This window comes from Oncorhynchus mykiss, chromosome 26, assembly GCF_013265735.2.
Source record: "Oncorhynchus mykiss isolate Arlee chromosome 26, USDA_OmykA_1.1, whole genome shotgun sequence".
NCBI classification, from domain to species: Eukaryota; Metazoa; Chordata; class Actinopteri; order Salmoniformes; family Salmonidae; genus Oncorhynchus; species Oncorhynchus mykiss.
In genome coordinates, this window is record NC_048590.1 from 14,772,298 (window position 1) to 14,790,694 (window position 18,397).

The window sequence follows — 18,397 nt, forward strand, 5'->3', positions numbered from 1 at the left end:
TGTCCCACATATTCTCTAAGTGCCACAGCCTCAGCTATGGCGCGGGTACAGCATGACTCAGTCACACCATACCACCCCACTGACCCCTCTTCTGCACCCAGCCAGATTACCTCAGAGCTGAACAAACAAGCAATACAGCTGCATCTGCCAGACCTGGCTGAATCAGAGAGGATTATGGGCCACGGGCCGTGTCATTCAGTGTTTGTTTGTTTGTTTGTGTTTGTCTGTGTGTGTGTGTGTGTGTGTGTGTGTGTGTGTGTGTGTGTGTGTGTGTGTGTGTGTGTGTGTGTTCACCTCCGAATCTGCTGCTCAGCTGGGGATAGTGGACCTGTGCCTGAGATAAAGACTGAGGCTGATGAACACTCTCTGAACTCTACCCATAATCCCCCCCTGGCTGGCAGCAAGTAGGTGAGGAGGAGATGGAGGGATGGAGGGATGGATAGAAGTGTACAGGAACAGATGTCTGGTACCTGTCTGTGGAGAGACAATGGTCTGTTTCCGCCTGGCTGAGGACCATTCCAACAGTACAGTATGTTACTTTGCTAGTACATCTCCCATTACGTTACATTATGCTCCAGCTTCATCATGAGTGCATCTCAGAACAGTAAATAGAAAGGTTCGGTTTCAGGAGAAACTTTATGTAATGTGGTCCTGTGTGCCTCAGTTGGTAAAACATTGCGCTTGCAATGCCAGGGTTGTGGGATCAAATCAAAAATCGAATAAAATATTCCCACAAGTTCGATTCCCACAAGTGACCAGTTTGAAAAAAGTATGAAAATGTATAAAACTCAATGCTGTAAGTCAATCTAGATAAGAGCGTCTGCTAAATGACTAAAATGTTTTTTTTTTTAAATGTAATGAAATGGAACGGTAACATTTCAGGAGAAACTTTATAAAATAGTGAAGTAGCTATTTAACTCCAGCAGGCCTGGCATAGGGATGGAGAAAGAGAATAGAAGAGAAAGAAAAAGCAGAGAGTTTGTCACTGGGAAATACATCAACATACATGTAATCCTCTTTTCAATTTTAAGTGCTTTATTGGGATGGGAAACGTTTGTTTACATTGCCAAAGCAAATGAAATAGATAACAAACAAAAGTGAAATAAACAACAATAAATGTACAAAAAAAATTATTTCAAAAGAATAGAGACATTTCAAATGTCCTATTATGGCTATATACAGTGTTGTAACGATGTGAAAATAGTTCAAGTACAAAAGGGAACATAAATAGACATAGTTTGTTTTTACAATGGATGGTCTCTCTCTCTCTCTCTCTCTCTCTCTCTCTCTCTCTCTCTCTCTCTCTCGATAACACACACACAGCCCACTGATGTTAAAACTACAGTCACCAATGGATAAACCGATCTAACGAAAACATCCAGTGCACTCACAAGCCCATGCTAATATAATGAGTATACGTTGACTCAACATCAATGAATGGTAATTCAACCTAATACGTAGATTAAGTCATTTGAATATATTGAAAGAGGAGGAATAGTTAATCCCAGTACCTTGATTTATTCAACACTATAGGGTACAAAACAACCTCATTTCAGATGCTCTTATGTGGGTGGTCTTGTACTGTGTAATTTGTGTGTGTGTGTGTGTGTGTTGTACTGTGGGGACGTGTTGAATTATTCAACCGTGTTAGTTTTCCTAGTGGACTATGTGACCCAATCATGTGATCAAATACCACAGCTGAGCACTCAGTTTTGATGAATTTGGAATTATGGGTATTAGCACATACATGTGTGAACACACACACACACACACACACACACACACACACACACACACACACACACACACACACACACACACACACACACACACACACACACGCACACACAAATGAAAACACACACACACCCTCACACACCTTTCCCTCTACATTCTGTACCAAAGCCCAAGTTCATTACAGCAACACTATATCAGGTTCATATGTAGGTCAACAAAAATTGACCCTGAAGATTTCCACCCACTGTGTGACCCACTCACCCCCTCCCATAATACCTCCCCTCAAATCAAATACAATGTTATTGGTCACATACACATTGTTAGCAGATGTTAATGCGAGTGTAGCAAAATGATTGTGCTTCTAGTTCCGACTTATGCAGTAATATCTAACAAGTAATCTAACAATTTCACAACAACTACCTTTACACACAAGTGTAAAGGCATGAATAAGAATATGTACATATAAATGTATGGATAAGTGATGGCTGAACGCCATAGGTAAGATGCAGTAGATGGTATAGAGGACAGTATTTACTGTACATATGAGATGAGTAATGTAGGGTATGTAAACATTATATAAACTGGCATTGTTTAATATGACTAGTGATGCATTTATTAGATCCAAATTTTAATTATGAAAGAGGCTAGAGATTTGAGTCAGTATGTTGGCAGCAGCCACTCAATGTTAGTGATAGCTGTTTAACAGTCTGATGGCCTTGAGATAGAAGCTGTTTTTCAGTCTCTCAGTCCCAGCTTTGATGCACCTGTACTGACCTCGCCCACCTTCCGGATGATAGCGGGGTGAACAGGCAGTGGCTTGGGTGGTTGTTGTCCTTAATGATCTTTTTGGCCTTCCTGTGACATCGGGTGCTGTAGGTGTCCTGGAGGGCAGGTAGTTTGCCCCCGGTGATGCGTTTTGCAGACCTCCCTACACTCTGGAGAGCCTTGCGGTTGTGGGCAGAGTAGTTTCCGTACCAGGCGGTGATACAGCCCGACAGGATGCTCTCGATTGTGCATCTGTTAAAGTTTGTGAGTGTTTTTGGTTACAAGCCAAATTTCTTCAGCCTAAAATCAAATCAAATTTTATTTGTCACATACACATGGTTAGCAGATGTTAATGCGAGTGTAGCGAAATGCTTGTGCTTCTAGTTCCGACAATGCAGTAATAACCAACAAGTAATCTAGCTAACAATTCCAAAACTACTACCTTATACACAAGTGTAAGGGGATGAAGAATATGTACATAAAGATATATGAATGAGTGATGGTACAGTGCGGCATAGGCAAGATACAGTAGATGGTATTGAGTGCAGTATATACATATGAGATGAGTATGTAAACAAAGTGGCATGGTTAAAGTGGCTAGTGATACATGTATTACATAAAGATGCAGTAGATGATATAGAGTACAGTATATACATATGAGATGAATAATGTAGGGTATGTAAACATTATATTAGGTAGCATTGTTTAAAGTGGCTAGTGATATATTTTACATCATTTCCCATCAATTCCCATTATTAAAGTGCCTGGAGTTGAGTCAGTGTGTTGGCAGCAGCCACTCAATGTTAGTGGTGGCTGTTTAATAGTCTGATGGCCTTGAGATAGAAGCTGTTTTTCAGTCTCTCGGTCCCAGCTTTGATGCACCTGTACTGACCTCGCCTTCTGGATGATAGCTGGGTGAACAGGCAGTGGCTCGGGTGGTTGTTGTCCTTGATGATCTTTATGGCCTTCCTGTGACATCGGGTGGTGTAGGTGTCCTGGAGGGCAGGTAGTTTGCCCCCGGTGATGCGTTGTGCAGACCTCACTACCCTCTGGAGAGCCTTACGGTTGTGGGCGGAGCAGTTGCCGTACCAGGCGGTGATACAGCCCGACAGGATGCTCTCGATTGTGCATCTGTAGAAGTTTGTGAGTGCTTTTGGTGACAAGCCGAATTTCTTCAGCCTCCTGAGGTTGAAGAGGCGCTGCTGCGCCTTCTTCACAATGCTGTCTGTGTGGGTGGACCAATACAGTTTGTCTGTGATGTGTACGCCGAGGAACTTAAAACTTACTACCCTCTCCACTACTGTTCCATCGATGTGGATAGGGGGGTGTTCCCTCTGCTGTTTCCTGAAGTCCACGATCATCTCCTTAGTTTTGTTGACGTTGAGTGTGAGGTTATTTTCCTGACAGCACACTCCGAGGGCCCTCACCTCCTCCCTGTAGGCCGTCTCGTTGTTGTTGGTAATCAAGCCTACCACTGTTGTGTCGTCCGCAAACTTGATGATTGAGTTGGAGGCGTGCGTGGCCACGCAGTCATGGGTGAACAGGGAGTACAGGAGAGGGCTCAGAACGCACCCTTGTGGGGCCCCAGTGTTGAGGATCAGCGGGGTGGAGATGTTGTTGCCTACTCTCACCACCTGGGGGCGGCCCGTCAGGAAGTCCAGTACCCAGTTGCACAGGGCGGGGTCGAGACCCAGGGTCTCGAGCTTGGTGACGAGCTTGGAAGGCACTATGGTGTTAAATGCCGAGCTGTAGTCGATGAACAGCATTCTCACATAGGTATTCCTCTTGTCCAGATGGGTTAGGGCAGTGTGCAGTGTGGTTGAGATTGCATCGTCTGTGGACCTATTTGGGCGGTAAGCAAATTGGAGTGGGTCTAGGGTGTCACGTAGGGTGGAGGTGATATGGTCCTTGACTAGTCTCTCAAAGCACTTCATGATGACGGAAGTGAGTGCTACGGGGCGGTAGTCGTTTAGCTCAGTTACCTTAGCTTTCTTGGGAACAGGAACAATGGTGGCCCTCTTGAAGCATGTGGGAACAACAGACTGGGATAGGGATTGATTGAATATGTCCGTAAACACACCAGCCAGCTGGTCTGCGCATGTTCTGAGGGCGCGGCTGGGGATGCCGTCTGGGCCTGCAGCCTTGCGAGGGTTGACACGTTTAAATGTTTTCCTCACGTCAGCTGCAGTGAAGGAGAGTCCGCATGTTTTGGTTGCGGGCCGTGTCAGTGGCACTGTATTGTCCTCAAAGTGGGAAAAAAAGTTATTTGGTCTGCCTGGGAGCAAGACATCCTGGTCCGTGACGGGGCTGGTTTTCTTTTTGTAATCCGTGATTGACTGTAGACCCTGCCACATACCTCTTGTGTCTGATCTGTTGATTTTGCAACTCTACTTTGTCTCTATACTGACGCTTAGCATGTTTGATTGCCTTGCGGAGGGAATAGCTACACTGTTTGTATTCGGTCATGTTTCCGGTCACCTTGCCCTGATTAAAAGCAGCGGTTCGCGCTTTTAGTTTTGTGCGAATGCTGCCATCCATCCACAGTTTCTGTTTGGGGAAAGTCGCCGTTAATTGTTAATTGTCGCCGTGAGTACAACATCACCGATGCACTTGCAATGTTGTTGTTCGACGTTATCCGGAACATATCCCAGTCCACGTGATCGAAGCAATCTTGAAGCTTGGAATAAGATTGGTCGGACCAGCGTTGAACAGACCTGAGCACAGGCGTTTCCTGTTTTAGTTTTTGTCTATAGGCTGGGAGCAACAAAATGGAGTCGTGGTCAGATTTGCCGAAAGGAGGGCGAGGGAGGGCTTTGTATGCGTCGCAGAAGTTAGAGTAACAATGATTCAGAATTTTTACCAGCCCGGGTCGCGCAATCGACATGCTGACAAAATTTAGGGAGCCTTGTTTTCAGATTAGCCTTGTTAAAATCCCCAGCTACAATAAATGCAGTCTCAGGATATGTGGTTTCCAGTTTACATAGAGTCCAATGAAGTTCTTTCAGGGCCGTCGAGGTGTCTGCTTGGGGGGATGTACACAACTGTGATTATAATCGAAGAGAATTCTCTTGGTAGATAATACGGTCTACAACTATCCCAAGGGAGTCATAACCGTTCCATATTTCAACAACATGTTTCCCATTTATAGGAGTGAGCAGAGAGACATAGATAAAGATAAAGGGGAGAGACAGAGGAAGAAAGGGAGAAAAAGAAACAGTTAAGATTACAAAGAGAAACAGAGAGAGATGGACATACTGTATAAGCAAGAGAGTGTTGAGTAGTGGAGGGACAGAAAAACAGTTGTTCATTGTAGGTGTTCCCTCCCTCCCTCCAATTCAAAAGGACTTTATTGGCGTGGGAAGCACGTGTTTACATTGCCAAAGCAAGTGAAATTAACAATTAGCAAAAGTGAGAAGACACAAAACATTAACAAAAACATATTAGAATTAACAATAATTTGTGTCGAGGCACAGATCTGGGGAAGGGTGACAAACCATTTCTGTAGCAGTCCCCAAGAACACAGTGGCCGCCATCATTCTTAAATGGGAGAAGTTTGGAACCACTAAGACTCTTCTTAGAGCTGGGCGCCCAGCCAAACTGAATAATCGGGGTTGAAGGGCCTTGGTCAGGAAGGTGACCAAGAACCTGATGGTCACTCTGACAGAGCTCCAGAGTTCCTCTGTGGAGATGGGAGAACCTTCCAGAAGGACAACCATCTCTGCAGCACTCCACCGATCAGGCCTTTATAGTAGAGTGGCCAGACGGGAGCCACTCCTCAGTAGAAGGCACACAACAGACCATTTGGAGTTTTCCAAAAGGCACCTAACGCACACTCAGACCATGATAAAAAAATAATCTCTGGTCTCAAGAAACCAAAATTGAACTCTTTGGCCTGAATGCCAAGCGTCATGTCTGGAGGAAACCATACACCATCTCTACGGTGAAGCATGGTGGTGACAGCATCATGCTGTGGGGATGTTTTTCAGAGGCTGGGACTGGGAGACCAGTCAGGATCGAGGAAAGGATGAACGGAGCAAATCGCAGAGAGATCCTTGACGAAACCCTGCTCCAGAACGCCCAGGACCTCAGACTGGAACAAAGGTTCACCTTCCAGCAGGACAACAACCCTAAGCACCTTGCCAAGACAACACAGGAGTTGCTTCGGGACAAGTCTCTGAATGTCCTTGAGTGGCCCAGCCAGAGCCCGGACTTGAACCCGATCGAACATCTCTGGAGAGACCTGAAATTGGCTGTGCAGTGACACTCCCCATCCAACTTGACAGAGTTTAACCTCTCTTGGGTATTGGGCAGTATTTTCAATTCCGGATGAAAAGTGTGCCCAAAGTAAACTGCCAGTTACTCAGGCCCAGAAGCTAGGATATGCATATAAATGGTAGATATGGATAGAAAACACTATACAGTTTCTAAAACTGTTATGGTAATGTCTGTGAGTATAACAGAACTGATATGGCAGGCGAAACCCCAAGGACAAACCATCCCCCCCCAAGAAAATTCAGCCTACCACTATTTTCAATGGCTGTCACTTTTATTATCCTGTTAAGCCTATAGGGGCGCTATTTCATTATTGGATAAAAAAAAGCGCAATATTTTGTCACGAAAAGATGCTCGACTATGCATAGAATTGACAGCTTTGGAAAGAACACAGTCTAACGTTTCCAAAACTGCAAAGATATTATCTGTGAGTGCCACAGAACTCATTCTACAGGCGAAACAAAGATGAAACGTCAAACAGGAAATGAGCAGAATCTCTGAAGCTCTGTTTTCAAATGTCTCCTTATATGGCTGTGAATGCAGCAGGAACGACCCTGCACTTTCTGTCGTTTCTTCAAGATGTCTGCAGCATTGTGACGTATTTGTAGGCATATCATTGGAAGATTGGCCATAAGAGACTACATTTTCCAGGGGTCCGACCGGTGTCCTTTGCCTAAATTCGTGCGTAATCTCCAGTTGCGGTCATTTTGTCCTGGGATTCAGAACGGAAAGCACACTTCCACAAAGGATATATCATCGAAGAGATATGTGAAAAACACCTTGAGGATTGGTTCTAAACAACGTTTGCCATGTTTCAGTCGATATTATGGAGTTAATTTGGAAAAAAGTTCGGCATTTTTTTATTTTTTTTTATTTCACCTTTATTTAACCAGGTAGGCTAGTTGAGAACAAGTTCTCATTTGCAACTGCGACCTGGCCAAGATAAGGCATAGCAGTGTGAACAGACAACACAAAGTTACACATGGAGTAAACAATTAACAAGTCAATAACACAGTAGAAAAAAGGGGAGTCTATATATACATTGTGTGCAAAAGGCATGAGAAGGTATGCAAATAATTACAATTATGCAGATTAACACTGGAGTGATAAATGATCAGATGGTTATGTAAAGGTAGAGATAGAGATATTGGTGTGCAAAAGAGCAGAAAAATAAATAAATAAAAACAGTATGGGGATGAGGTAGGTGAAAATGGGTGGGCTATTTACCAATAGACTATGTACAGCTGCAGCGATCGGTTAGCTGCTCAGATAGCAGATGTTTGAAGTTGGTGAGGGAGATAAAAGTCTCCAACTTCAGCGATTTTTGCAATTCGTTCCAATCACAGGCAGCAGAGAACTGGAACGAAAGGCGGCCAAATGAGGTGTTGGCTTTAGGGATGATCAGTGAGATACACCTGCTGGAGCGCGTGCTACGGATGGGTGTTGCCATCGTAACCAGTGAACTGAGATAAGGCGGAGCTTTACCTAGCATGGACTTGTAGATGACCTGGAGCCAGTGGGTCTGGCGACGAATATGTAGCGAGGGCCAGCCGACTAGAGCATACAAGTCGCAGTGGTGGGTGGTATAAGGTGCTTTAGTGACAAAACGGATGGCACTGTGATAAACTGCATCCAGTTTGCTGAGTAGAGTGTTGGAAGCAATTTTGTAGATGACATCGCCGAAGTCGAGGATCGGTAGGATAGTCAGTTTTACTAGGGTAAGTTTGGCGGCGTGAGTGAAGGAGGCTTTGTTGCGGAATAGAAAGCCGACTCTTGATTTGATTTTCGATTGGAGATGTTTGATATGGGTCTGGAAGGAGAGTTTAGAGTCTAGCCAGACACCTAGGTACTTATAGATGTCCACATATTCAAGGTCGGAACCATCCAGGGTGGTGATGCTGGTCAGGCGTGCGGGTGCAGGCAGCGAACGGTTGAAAAGCATGCATTTGGTTTTACTAGCGTTTAAGAGCAGTTGGAGGCCACGGAAGGAGTGCTGTATGGCATTGAAGCTCGTTTGGAGGTTAGATAGCACAGTGTCCAAGGACGGGCCGGAAGTATATAGAATGGTGTCGTCTGCGTAGAGGTGGATCAGGGAATCGCCCGCAGCATGAGAAACATCATTGATATATACAGAGAAAAGAGTCGGCCCGAGAATTGAACCCTGTGGCACCCCCATAGAGACTGCCAGAGGACCGGACAGCATGCCCTCCGATTTGACACACTGAACTCTGTCTGCAAAGTAATTGGTGAACCAGGCAAGGCAGTCATCCGAAAAACCGAGGCTACTGAGTCTGCCGATAAGAATGCGGTGATTGACAGAGTCGAAAGCCTTGGCAAGGTCTATGAAGACGGCTGCACAGTACTGTCTTTTATCGATGGCGGTTATGATATCGTTTAGTACCTTGAGCGTGGCTGAGGTACACCCGTGACCGGCTCGGAAACCAGATTGCACAGCGGAGAAGGTACGGTGGGATTCAAGATGGTCAGTGACCTGTTTGTTGACTTGGCTTTCGAAGACCTTAGATAGGCAGGGCAGGATGGATGTAGGTCTGTAACAGTTTGGGTCCAGGGTGTCGCCCCCTTTGAAGAGGGGGATGACTGCGGCAGCTTTCCAATCCTTGGGGATCTCAGACGATATGAAAGAGAGGTTGAACAGGCTGGTAATAGGGGTTGCGACAATGGCGGCGGATAGTTTCAGGAATAGAGGGTCCAGATTGTCAAGCCCAGCTGATTTGTACGGGTCCAGGTTTTGCAGCTCTTTCAGAACATCTGCTATCTGGATTTGGGTAAAGGAGAACCTGGAGAGGCTTGGGCGAGTAGCTGCGGGGGGGGGGGAGCTGTTGGACGAGGTTGGAGTAGCCAGGCGGAAGGCATGGCCAGCCGTTGAGAAATGCTTGTTGAAGTTTTCGATAATCATGGATTTATCGGTGGTGACCGTGTTACCTAGCCTCAGTGCAGTGGGCAGCTGGGAGGAGGTGCTCTTGTTCTCCATGGACTTCACAGTGTCCCAGAACTTTTTGGAGTTGGAGCTACAAGATGCAAACTTCTGCCTGAAGAAGTTGGCTTTAGCTTTCCTGACTGACTGTGTGTATTGGTTCCTGACTTCCCTGAACAGTTGCATATCGCGGGGACTGTTCGATGTTAGTGCAGTCCGCCACAGGATGTTTTTGTGCTGGTCGAGGGCAGTCAGGTCTGGAGTGAACCAGGGGCTATATCTGTTCTTAGTTCTGCATTTTTTGAACGGAGCATGCTTATCTAAAATGGTGAGGAAGTTACTTTTAAAGAAAGACCAGGCATCCTCAACTGACGGGATGAGGTCAATGTCCTTCCAGGATACCCGGGCCAGGTCGATTAGAAAGGCCTGCTCACAGAAGTGTTTTAGGGAGCGTTTGACAGTGATGAGGGGTGGTCGTTTGACTGCGGCTCCATAGCGGATACAGGCAATGAGGCAGTGATCGCTGAGATCCTGGTTGAAGACAGCGGAGGTGTATTTGGAGGGCCAGTTGGTCAGGATGACGTCAATGAGGGTGCCCTTGTTTACAGAGTTAGGGTTGTACCTGGTGGGTTCCTTGATGATTTGAGTGAGATTGAGGGCATCTAGCTTAGATTGTAGGACTGCCGGGGTGTTAAGCATATCCCAGTTTAGGTCACCTAACAGAACAAACTCTGAAGCTAGATGGGGGGCGATCAATTCACAAATGGTGTCCAGGGCACAGCTGGGAGCTGAGGGGGGTCGGTAGCAGGCGGCAACAGTGAGAGACTTATTTCTGGAGAGAGTAATTTTCAAAATTAGTAGTTCGAACTGTTTGGGTATGGACCTGGAAAGTATGACATTACTTTGCAGGCTATCTCTGCAGTAGACTGCAACTCCTCCTCCTTTGGCAGTTCTATCTTGACGGAAGATGTTATAGTTGGGTATGGAAATCTCAGAATTTTTGGTGGCCTTCCTGAGCCAGGATTCAGACACGGCAAGGATATCAGGGTTAGCAGAGTGTGCTAGAGCAGTGAGTAAGACAAACTTAGGGAGGAGGCTTCTGATGTTGACATGCATGAAACCAAGGCTTTTTCGATCACAGAAGTCAACAAATGAGGGTGCCTGGGGACATGCAGGGCCTGGGTTTACCTCCACATCACCCGCGGAACAGAGAAGGAGTAGTATGAGGGTGCGGCTGAAGGCTATCAAAACTGGTCGCCTAGGGCGTTGGGGACAGAGAATAAGAGGAGCAGGTTTCTGGGCATGGTAGAATATATTCAGGGCATAATGCGCAAACAGGGGTATGGTGGGGTGCGGGTACAGCGGAGGTAAGCCCAGGCACTGGGTGATGATGAGAGAGGTTGTATCTCTGGACATGCTGGTTGTAATGGGTGAGGTCACCGCATGTGTGGGGGGTGGGACAAAGGAGGTAACAGGGGTATAAAGAGTGGAACTAGGGGCTCCATTGTAAACTAAAACAATGATAACTAACCTGCACAACAGTATACAAGGCATATTGACATTTGAGAAAGACATACAGCGAGGCATACAGTAATCACAGGTGTTGAATTGGGAGAGCTAGCTAAAACAGTAGGTGAGACAGCAGCTAATCAGCTAGCACAACAACAGCAGGTAGAATGGCGATTGATTAGGCAGAGAGGGTCGGATTAACTACACACAGAGCCTAAGTGCGGCTGGGGCCGACAGATAAAACATAAACAAGCAGAATGGATTACCGTGATTAATGGACAGTCCAGCATGCATCAGCTATGTAGCCAAGTGATCAGTGTCCAAGGGGCAGCGGTGGATGGGGCAGGGAAGCTGGACTGGCGAGTGTTATCCAGGTTAGAAAACTAACAATGACCAAATAGCTTGTAGCCAGTTAGCTGGTTAGCTTCTGGAGGTTCTTGAGTGTGTTCTAAAAATGTAAAGATAATAGCGGTTCCGTATCACATTGGGTGAGGCAGGTTACCGGAAGGTATAAACAAATTAAAAATCGAAAAGGGATAGAAAGTAAATATGGGTTCAGTGAGTGTTTGGGACGCGGCGATTCAGACGGTTAGCAGGCCTGTGCTAACAAGCTAACAGTTAGTAGACGGTGCTAAACACGGTAGCAGTTAGCGGACCGGGCTAAACAAGATAGCAGTTAGCAGGCCGAATTTGCAAGCAAGGAGATAGCAGGGGCTAGAGAGTTAGCCTTTGGGGACGTCGCGATGGGGGTATCTGTTTATTCCTCTTCATGCAGTGACATCGATGGACCGGTCGTGGGTCTGGATATTGTAGCCCAGGAGCTCAAAATGTTCCGTTTGCGATGGGAATCCGGGGATGAAAAATAAAATAAAATTATAAATAGGTCCGTTATGCTCTGGTTAGAGTCGCGTTGTTCGAACTGGCGAGAGCTTTCCGAGCTAAAGGTTAGCTGATGACCGGTTAGCTGAAGACCGCTAGCAATGTTTTGCTGAAGCTGGTAGTTCGTTGGCTAGCTTCAGTTGAGGGGTTCCAAGGTCCGAAGTAAATATAAATACTTTAGGAAAAATAGCTACGTTGGGTGAGGCGGGTTGCAGGAGAGTATTTAGAAGAAGTTGAGGTTCAGCAAAAAGTTTTAAAGATATGTGAAGAAAAAAAAACGAAAACAAACGATATATACAAGGGACACAACACGACAATACGTCCTACTGCTACGCCATCTTGGATAATTGATGACTGGATTTTCGTTTATTTTTGGTAGCCAAACGTGACGCACCAAATGGAGCGATTTCTCCTAAACAAATAATCTTTCAGGAAAAACTGAACATTTGCTATCTAACAGAGTCTCCTCATTGAAAACATCTGAAGTTCTTCAAAGGTAAATGATTTTATTTGAATGCTTTTCTGGTTTTTGTGAAAGTGTTGCCTGCTAAATGCTAACGATAATGCTAACGCTAAATGCTACGCTAGCTAGCTACTGTTACACAAATGATTGTGTTCCTATGGTTGAGAAGCATATTTTGAAAATCTGAGATGACAGTGTTGTTAAAAGGCGAAGTCCTCCCAGATTGCAGTTCCTAGGGTTTCCACTAGATGTCAACAGTCCTTAGAAAGAGTTTCAGGCTGGTTTTTGGAAAAATTTGCCAGAAATGGTAGTTTTTCAAGGTGGCTCCCATTTTGGCTGTAGTGTTTCCAAGCGCGTGAGTGAAAACGCATTCTTTGGTATTTTTCTCCGGTAAAGACAATAACGATTCTCCGTCTTACATTTTATAGTTTATTTACATATTAGGGTACCTAAGGTTTGATTATAAACATTGTTTGACTTGTTTGGAAAAGTTTATTAGTAACGTTTGGGATTCATTTTGTATGCATTTTGATGGAGGGAAACTGGATGGATTATTGACTGAAGCGCGACAGCTAAACTGAGTTTTTATGGATATAAAAAAGGACATTATTGAACAAAAGGGCCATTTGTGATGTAACTGGGACCTTTTGGAGTGCCAACAGAAGAAGATCATCAAAGGCATTTATTATATTGCTATTTCTGACTTTCATGTCGCACGTGCCTGGTTGAAATATGTTTTTTATGGTTTTGGGTGCAGGGTGCTGTCCTCAAATAATCGCATGGTGTGCTTTCGCCGTAAAGCCTTTTTGAAATCTGACACAGCAGCTGGATTAACAAGAAGTTAAGATTTATTTTGAAATATTACATTTGTGATTTAGGAAAGTTAAATATTCATAATTCTGTAGTTTGAATTTCGCGCTCTGCAATTTCACCGGATGTTGGGCAGGTGGGACAGGAGGATCTGCAGAGAAGAATGGGAAAAACTCCCCAAATTACAGGTGTGCCAAGCTTGTAGCTTCGAGCAAGACTCGAGGCTGTAATTGCTGCCAAAGGTGCTTCAACAATGTACTCAGTGAAGGGTCTGAATACTTGTGTAAATGTGATAGTTTTTTATTTTTACATACATTTGCAAAAAAAATGTAAAAACCTGTTTTTGCTTCGTCATTATGGGATATTGTGTGTAGATTGATGAGGCCTGAGGGGACTGTTCTCTATGATAATCTCTCTGTAGGTGAGGGCTTTGTGGTGGAACGTGTGGTAATCGCTTCCTTTTAGGTGGTTGTAGAATTTAACAGCTCTTTTCTGGATAACTAGCAGGTATAGTCCCAATTATATGTATTATTTGGAGTTTTGTGTTGTACACAAATAATATTTTGCAGGATTCTGCATGCAGTCTCAATTGGGAGTTTGTCCCTATAGCTGACTGAAATATTTTTAGCCAGATCCTAATTTGAGTTTTATGTTTCTTTTGATGGCGTAGAAGGCCCTTCTTGCCTTGTCTCTTAGAACGTCCACAGTCTCGGGGAAGTTACCTGTGGTGTTTAGGTGTTTAGCCCGAGGTATGTACAGTTCTTTGTGTGCTCTAGAGCAACGGTGCCTTATTTGGAACACCATTATTCACTGCCAGGGCCCAAGTCTGACAGTATCTGTGGTGAAGATAAAGATGCTGCCATAGCTGTGGGAAATAGGGGTGTTGCAGCACCCCCTTTAAAATCGAATTTAAAAAACAATATATACTCCATTTTTGGGGGGGTGAACTGGGCCTCTACTGGAATTAGCGAACCGATACAGACTACCGTAGCACGGACACAGATTTTTTTCAGCATCTCCACTTTGGAGAGGTAGTTGAATAATTAATAACAGTATCTTCCAGGAAAGGTAGTTGTATTTTTAAGAACTGTATCTTGCAGGATTCAATTGTTGAAATTTTAACAGTTGTCGCCCTGTCATTTCTCTGTGATTGTCATTCTGATGGAATCCATAAATAACAAAACCCTGTCCTCAAACATTTATATCAAAAGGTACTTACTTAATTATAGGCAAAGTCACAAAACATCCACAGAAAATTAAATATTTTTCTTGATCGAATAACATGGAAAACAACCACTTTTTGTGCAATGTTAATTTAACATACTTACATATCACTTAATTGAAATGCACACTACAGTTCAAAAGTTTGGGGTCACTTAGAAATGTCCTTGTTTTTGAAAGAAAAGCACATTTTTTTGTCCATTAAAATAACATCAAATTGATCCGAAATACAGTGTAGACATTGTTAATGTTGTAAATGACTGTTGTAGTTGGAAACGGCTGATTTTTTTCATGGAATATCTACATAGGTGTACAGAGGCTCATTATCAGCAACCATCACTCCTGTGATGGTACGTTGTGTTAGCTAATCCAAGTTTATCATTTTAAAAGGCTAATTGATCATTAGAAAACCCTTTTGCAATTATGTTAGCACAGCTGAAAACTGTTGTTCTGATTAAAGAAGCAATAAAACTGTCCGTCTTTAGACTATTTGAGTATCTGGAGCATCAGCATTTGTGGGTTCGATTACAGGCTCAAAATGGCCAGAAACAAAGCACTTTCTTCTGAAACTCTATGCTTGTTCTCAGAAAGGAAGGCTATTCCATGCGAGAAATTGCCAAGAAACTGAAGATCTCGTACAACGCTGTGTATTACTCCCTTCACAGAACAGCACAAACTGTCTTTAACCAGAATAGAAAGAGGAATGGGAGGCCCCGGTGCACAACTGAGCAAGAGGACAAGTACATTAGAGTGTCTATTTTGAGAAACAGAAGCCTCACAAGTCAGGCAGCTTCATTAAATAGTACCAGCAAAACACCAGTCTCAACGTCAACAGTGAAGAGGCGACTCCAGGATGCTGACCTTCAAGGCAGAGTTGCAAACTCTGGACAGACTGGACAGATGCCTCACAAGTCCCGCAAAACACCCGTCTCAGCATCAACAGTGAAGAGGCGATGCCGGGATGCTGCACCAGGCACGGTCAATCAATCCCAGCTCAAGTATTTGAAAACATTTAAAATAGTATTTGAAGCCAGGTCTGGTAATAACAGAGGAATGCAGAGTGACATACATGTCCCCATACATTTGCGAGATACAACGCCCATACAACGCCCACAGATTGTTAACACAGCGTGTGTTCTCCGACAAGCGAAATGATGCAACACAGCCAGGATAATGGATGGCCAGAACTGGCTTAAATCAAATGTACAGTATCATACCAAAGGGAAACGAGAGAAAGAGAGGATGTTAGCAAGTGTAATCTAAGACTTAGACTTATTTTACAAGACATTCAAAACCTATGATTCAGTCTATGAGTCTAGGAGTAAACAGTTCTATCCTTTAAAAAGAAAAATAGGTGAAAAAACACTCCAAAGGTAACCCAAAAGTTGGTACATCAAACAATGAAGGTTTGATCTTTCTGGCTCATACAAACAGACAACTCCTTCACACACGTTCCTGAGTAAACATAGGCAGGCAAGCAAGCACACACACACACACACACACACACACACACACACACACACACACACACGCACACACACATGCACACACACACACACACACACACACACACACACACACACACACACACAAACACAAACAAACACACACTCACTGTCTGCTGCAGGTCAGGGATGACGATGCGGACGACCAGGGAGTGAGTGTGTATGTCGTCCATGTGTCTGGGGGCCGGCTCGGCGGTGGCTCTTATGGTCTCGTAGATGGTCTCTTCACGGGAGCTGTCAGAGGCGGAGTCCTCTGAGTAGTCAGAACAACTCTGGGCCATCTCATCCTCACTGGACGTGGGACTCCGGGGCATAGTCAGTAGGCCGGACGAATTCAGCTATGGAGGAGTAGAAAACTATGAGTAAACAACTTAGAACAAACTATTTTGAGACGAATCCTAAATTCCACTTGTCAAATTTTTGCTTAGTCTTGCTCCCATTGATATGAATGCATGACTAAGTGAAAATCCGACGTTAGAATTCACCCCTTGTAGAAGACAAGCTCTAATAATCATCTATGAAGCAATAGTTGAAGTCGGAAGTTAACATACACTTAGGTTGGAATCATTAAAACTCGTTTTTCAAACACTCCACAAATTTCTTCTTAACAAACTATAGCTTTGCCAAGTCGGTAAGGACATCTACTCTGTGCATGACACAAGTCATTTTTCCAACAATTGTTTACAGACAGATTACTTCACTGTATCACAATTCCAGTGGGTCAGAAGTTCACATACACTAAGTTGACTGTGCCTTTAAACAGCTTGGAAAATTCCAGAAAATTATGTCATGGCTAGAGAAACTTCTGATAGCCTAATTGACATAAGCTGTGTCAATTGGAGGTGTACCTGTGGATGTATTTCAAGGTCTACCTTCAAACTCAGTGCCTCTTTGATTGACATCATGCAAAAATCAAAAGAAATCAGCCAAGACCTCAGAAATAAATTGTAGACCTAAACAAGTCTGGTTCAATTTCCAAACGCATGAATGTACCACGTTCATCTGAACAAACAATAATACTCAAGTATAAACACCATGGGACCATGCAGCTGTCATACCGCTCAGGAAGGAGAGACGAACATACTTTGCTGCGAAAAGTGCAATTCAATCCCAGAACAACAGCAAAGGACCTTGTGAAGATGCAGGAGGAAACAGGTACAAAAGTATCCATATCCACAGTAAAACGAGTCCTATATCGACATAACTTGAAAGGCCGCTCAGCAAGGAAGAAGCAAATGCTCCAAAACCATCATAAAAAAGCCAGACTAAGGTTTGCAACTGCACATGGGGACAAAGATCGTACTTTTTGAAGAAACATCCTCTAATCTGATAAAACTAAAATAGAACTGTTTGGCCGTAATGACCATCGTTATGTTTGGAAGAAAAAGGGGGAGGCTTGCAAGCCGAAGAACACCATCCCAACCGTGAAGTACGGGGGTGGCAGCATCATATTGTGTTCGTGCTTTGTTGCAGGAGGGACTGGTGCACTTCACAAAATAGATGACGTCATGAGGAGCAAAAATTATGTGGATATATTGAAGCAACATCTCAAGACATCAGTCAGGAAGTTAAAGCTTGGTTGCAAATGGGTCTTCCAAATGGACAATGACCCCAAGCATACTTCCAAAGTTGTGGCAAAATGGCTGAAGGACAACAAAGTCAAGGTATTGAGTGGCCATCACAAAGCCCTGACCTCAATCCTACAGAACATTTGTGGGCAGAACTGAAAAAGCGTGTGCGAGCAAGGAGGCCTACAAACCTGACTTAGTTACACCAGGTCTGTCAGGAGAAATGGGCCAAAATTCACCCAACTTATTGTGGGAAGCTTGTGGAAGTCTACCCGAAACATTTGACCCAAGTTAAACAATTTAAAGGCAATGCTACCAAATACTAATTGAGTATATGTAAACTTCTGACCCACTGGGAATGTGATGAATGTAATAAAAGCTGAAATTAATCATTCTCTCTACTATTATTCTAACATTTCACATTCTTAAAATAAAGTGGTGATCCTAACTGACCTAAGACAGGGAATTTTTACTAGGATTAAATGTCAGAAATGGTTTAAATTTACTTGCATGTAATATAGTTAATGTACAGAAAATAGATATTATACTGTAGACTGGGCTGATTGTACTTTTCTCTCACTTTAATGTGGTTTAGTACAAATATGATTCAGACAGTCAAGATTCAGATTCAGGGCAGTTCTATATTAGGCTACTGGGCAGATTGTACAATTCTCTCAGGTGAAAGTGGCCTAATAACAAAAATGACTTGACATACATAAACAATGGCTAGTCA

At 43.9% G+C, this 18,397-nt stretch overlaps 1 protein-coding gene across 1 annotated transcript in view; it reads right to left on the minus strand.

The window, feature by feature from the left end:
• Nucleotides 1-16,436, minus strand: part of LOC110506082 (SH3 and multiple ankyrin repeat domains protein 3-like) — an 85,626-nt gene extending 69,190 nt beyond the window's left edge. The window contains exon 1 of the mRNA XM_036964122.1: nt 16,207-16,436. Coding sequence (XP_036820017.1) covers nt 16,207-16,410 — 204 coding nt within the window. The 5' untranslated portion in view covers nt 16,411-16,436. The remainder of the gene's footprint in view (nt 1-16,206) is intronic.
• Between the last annotated feature and the right edge of the window lie 1,961 nt (nt 16,437-18,397).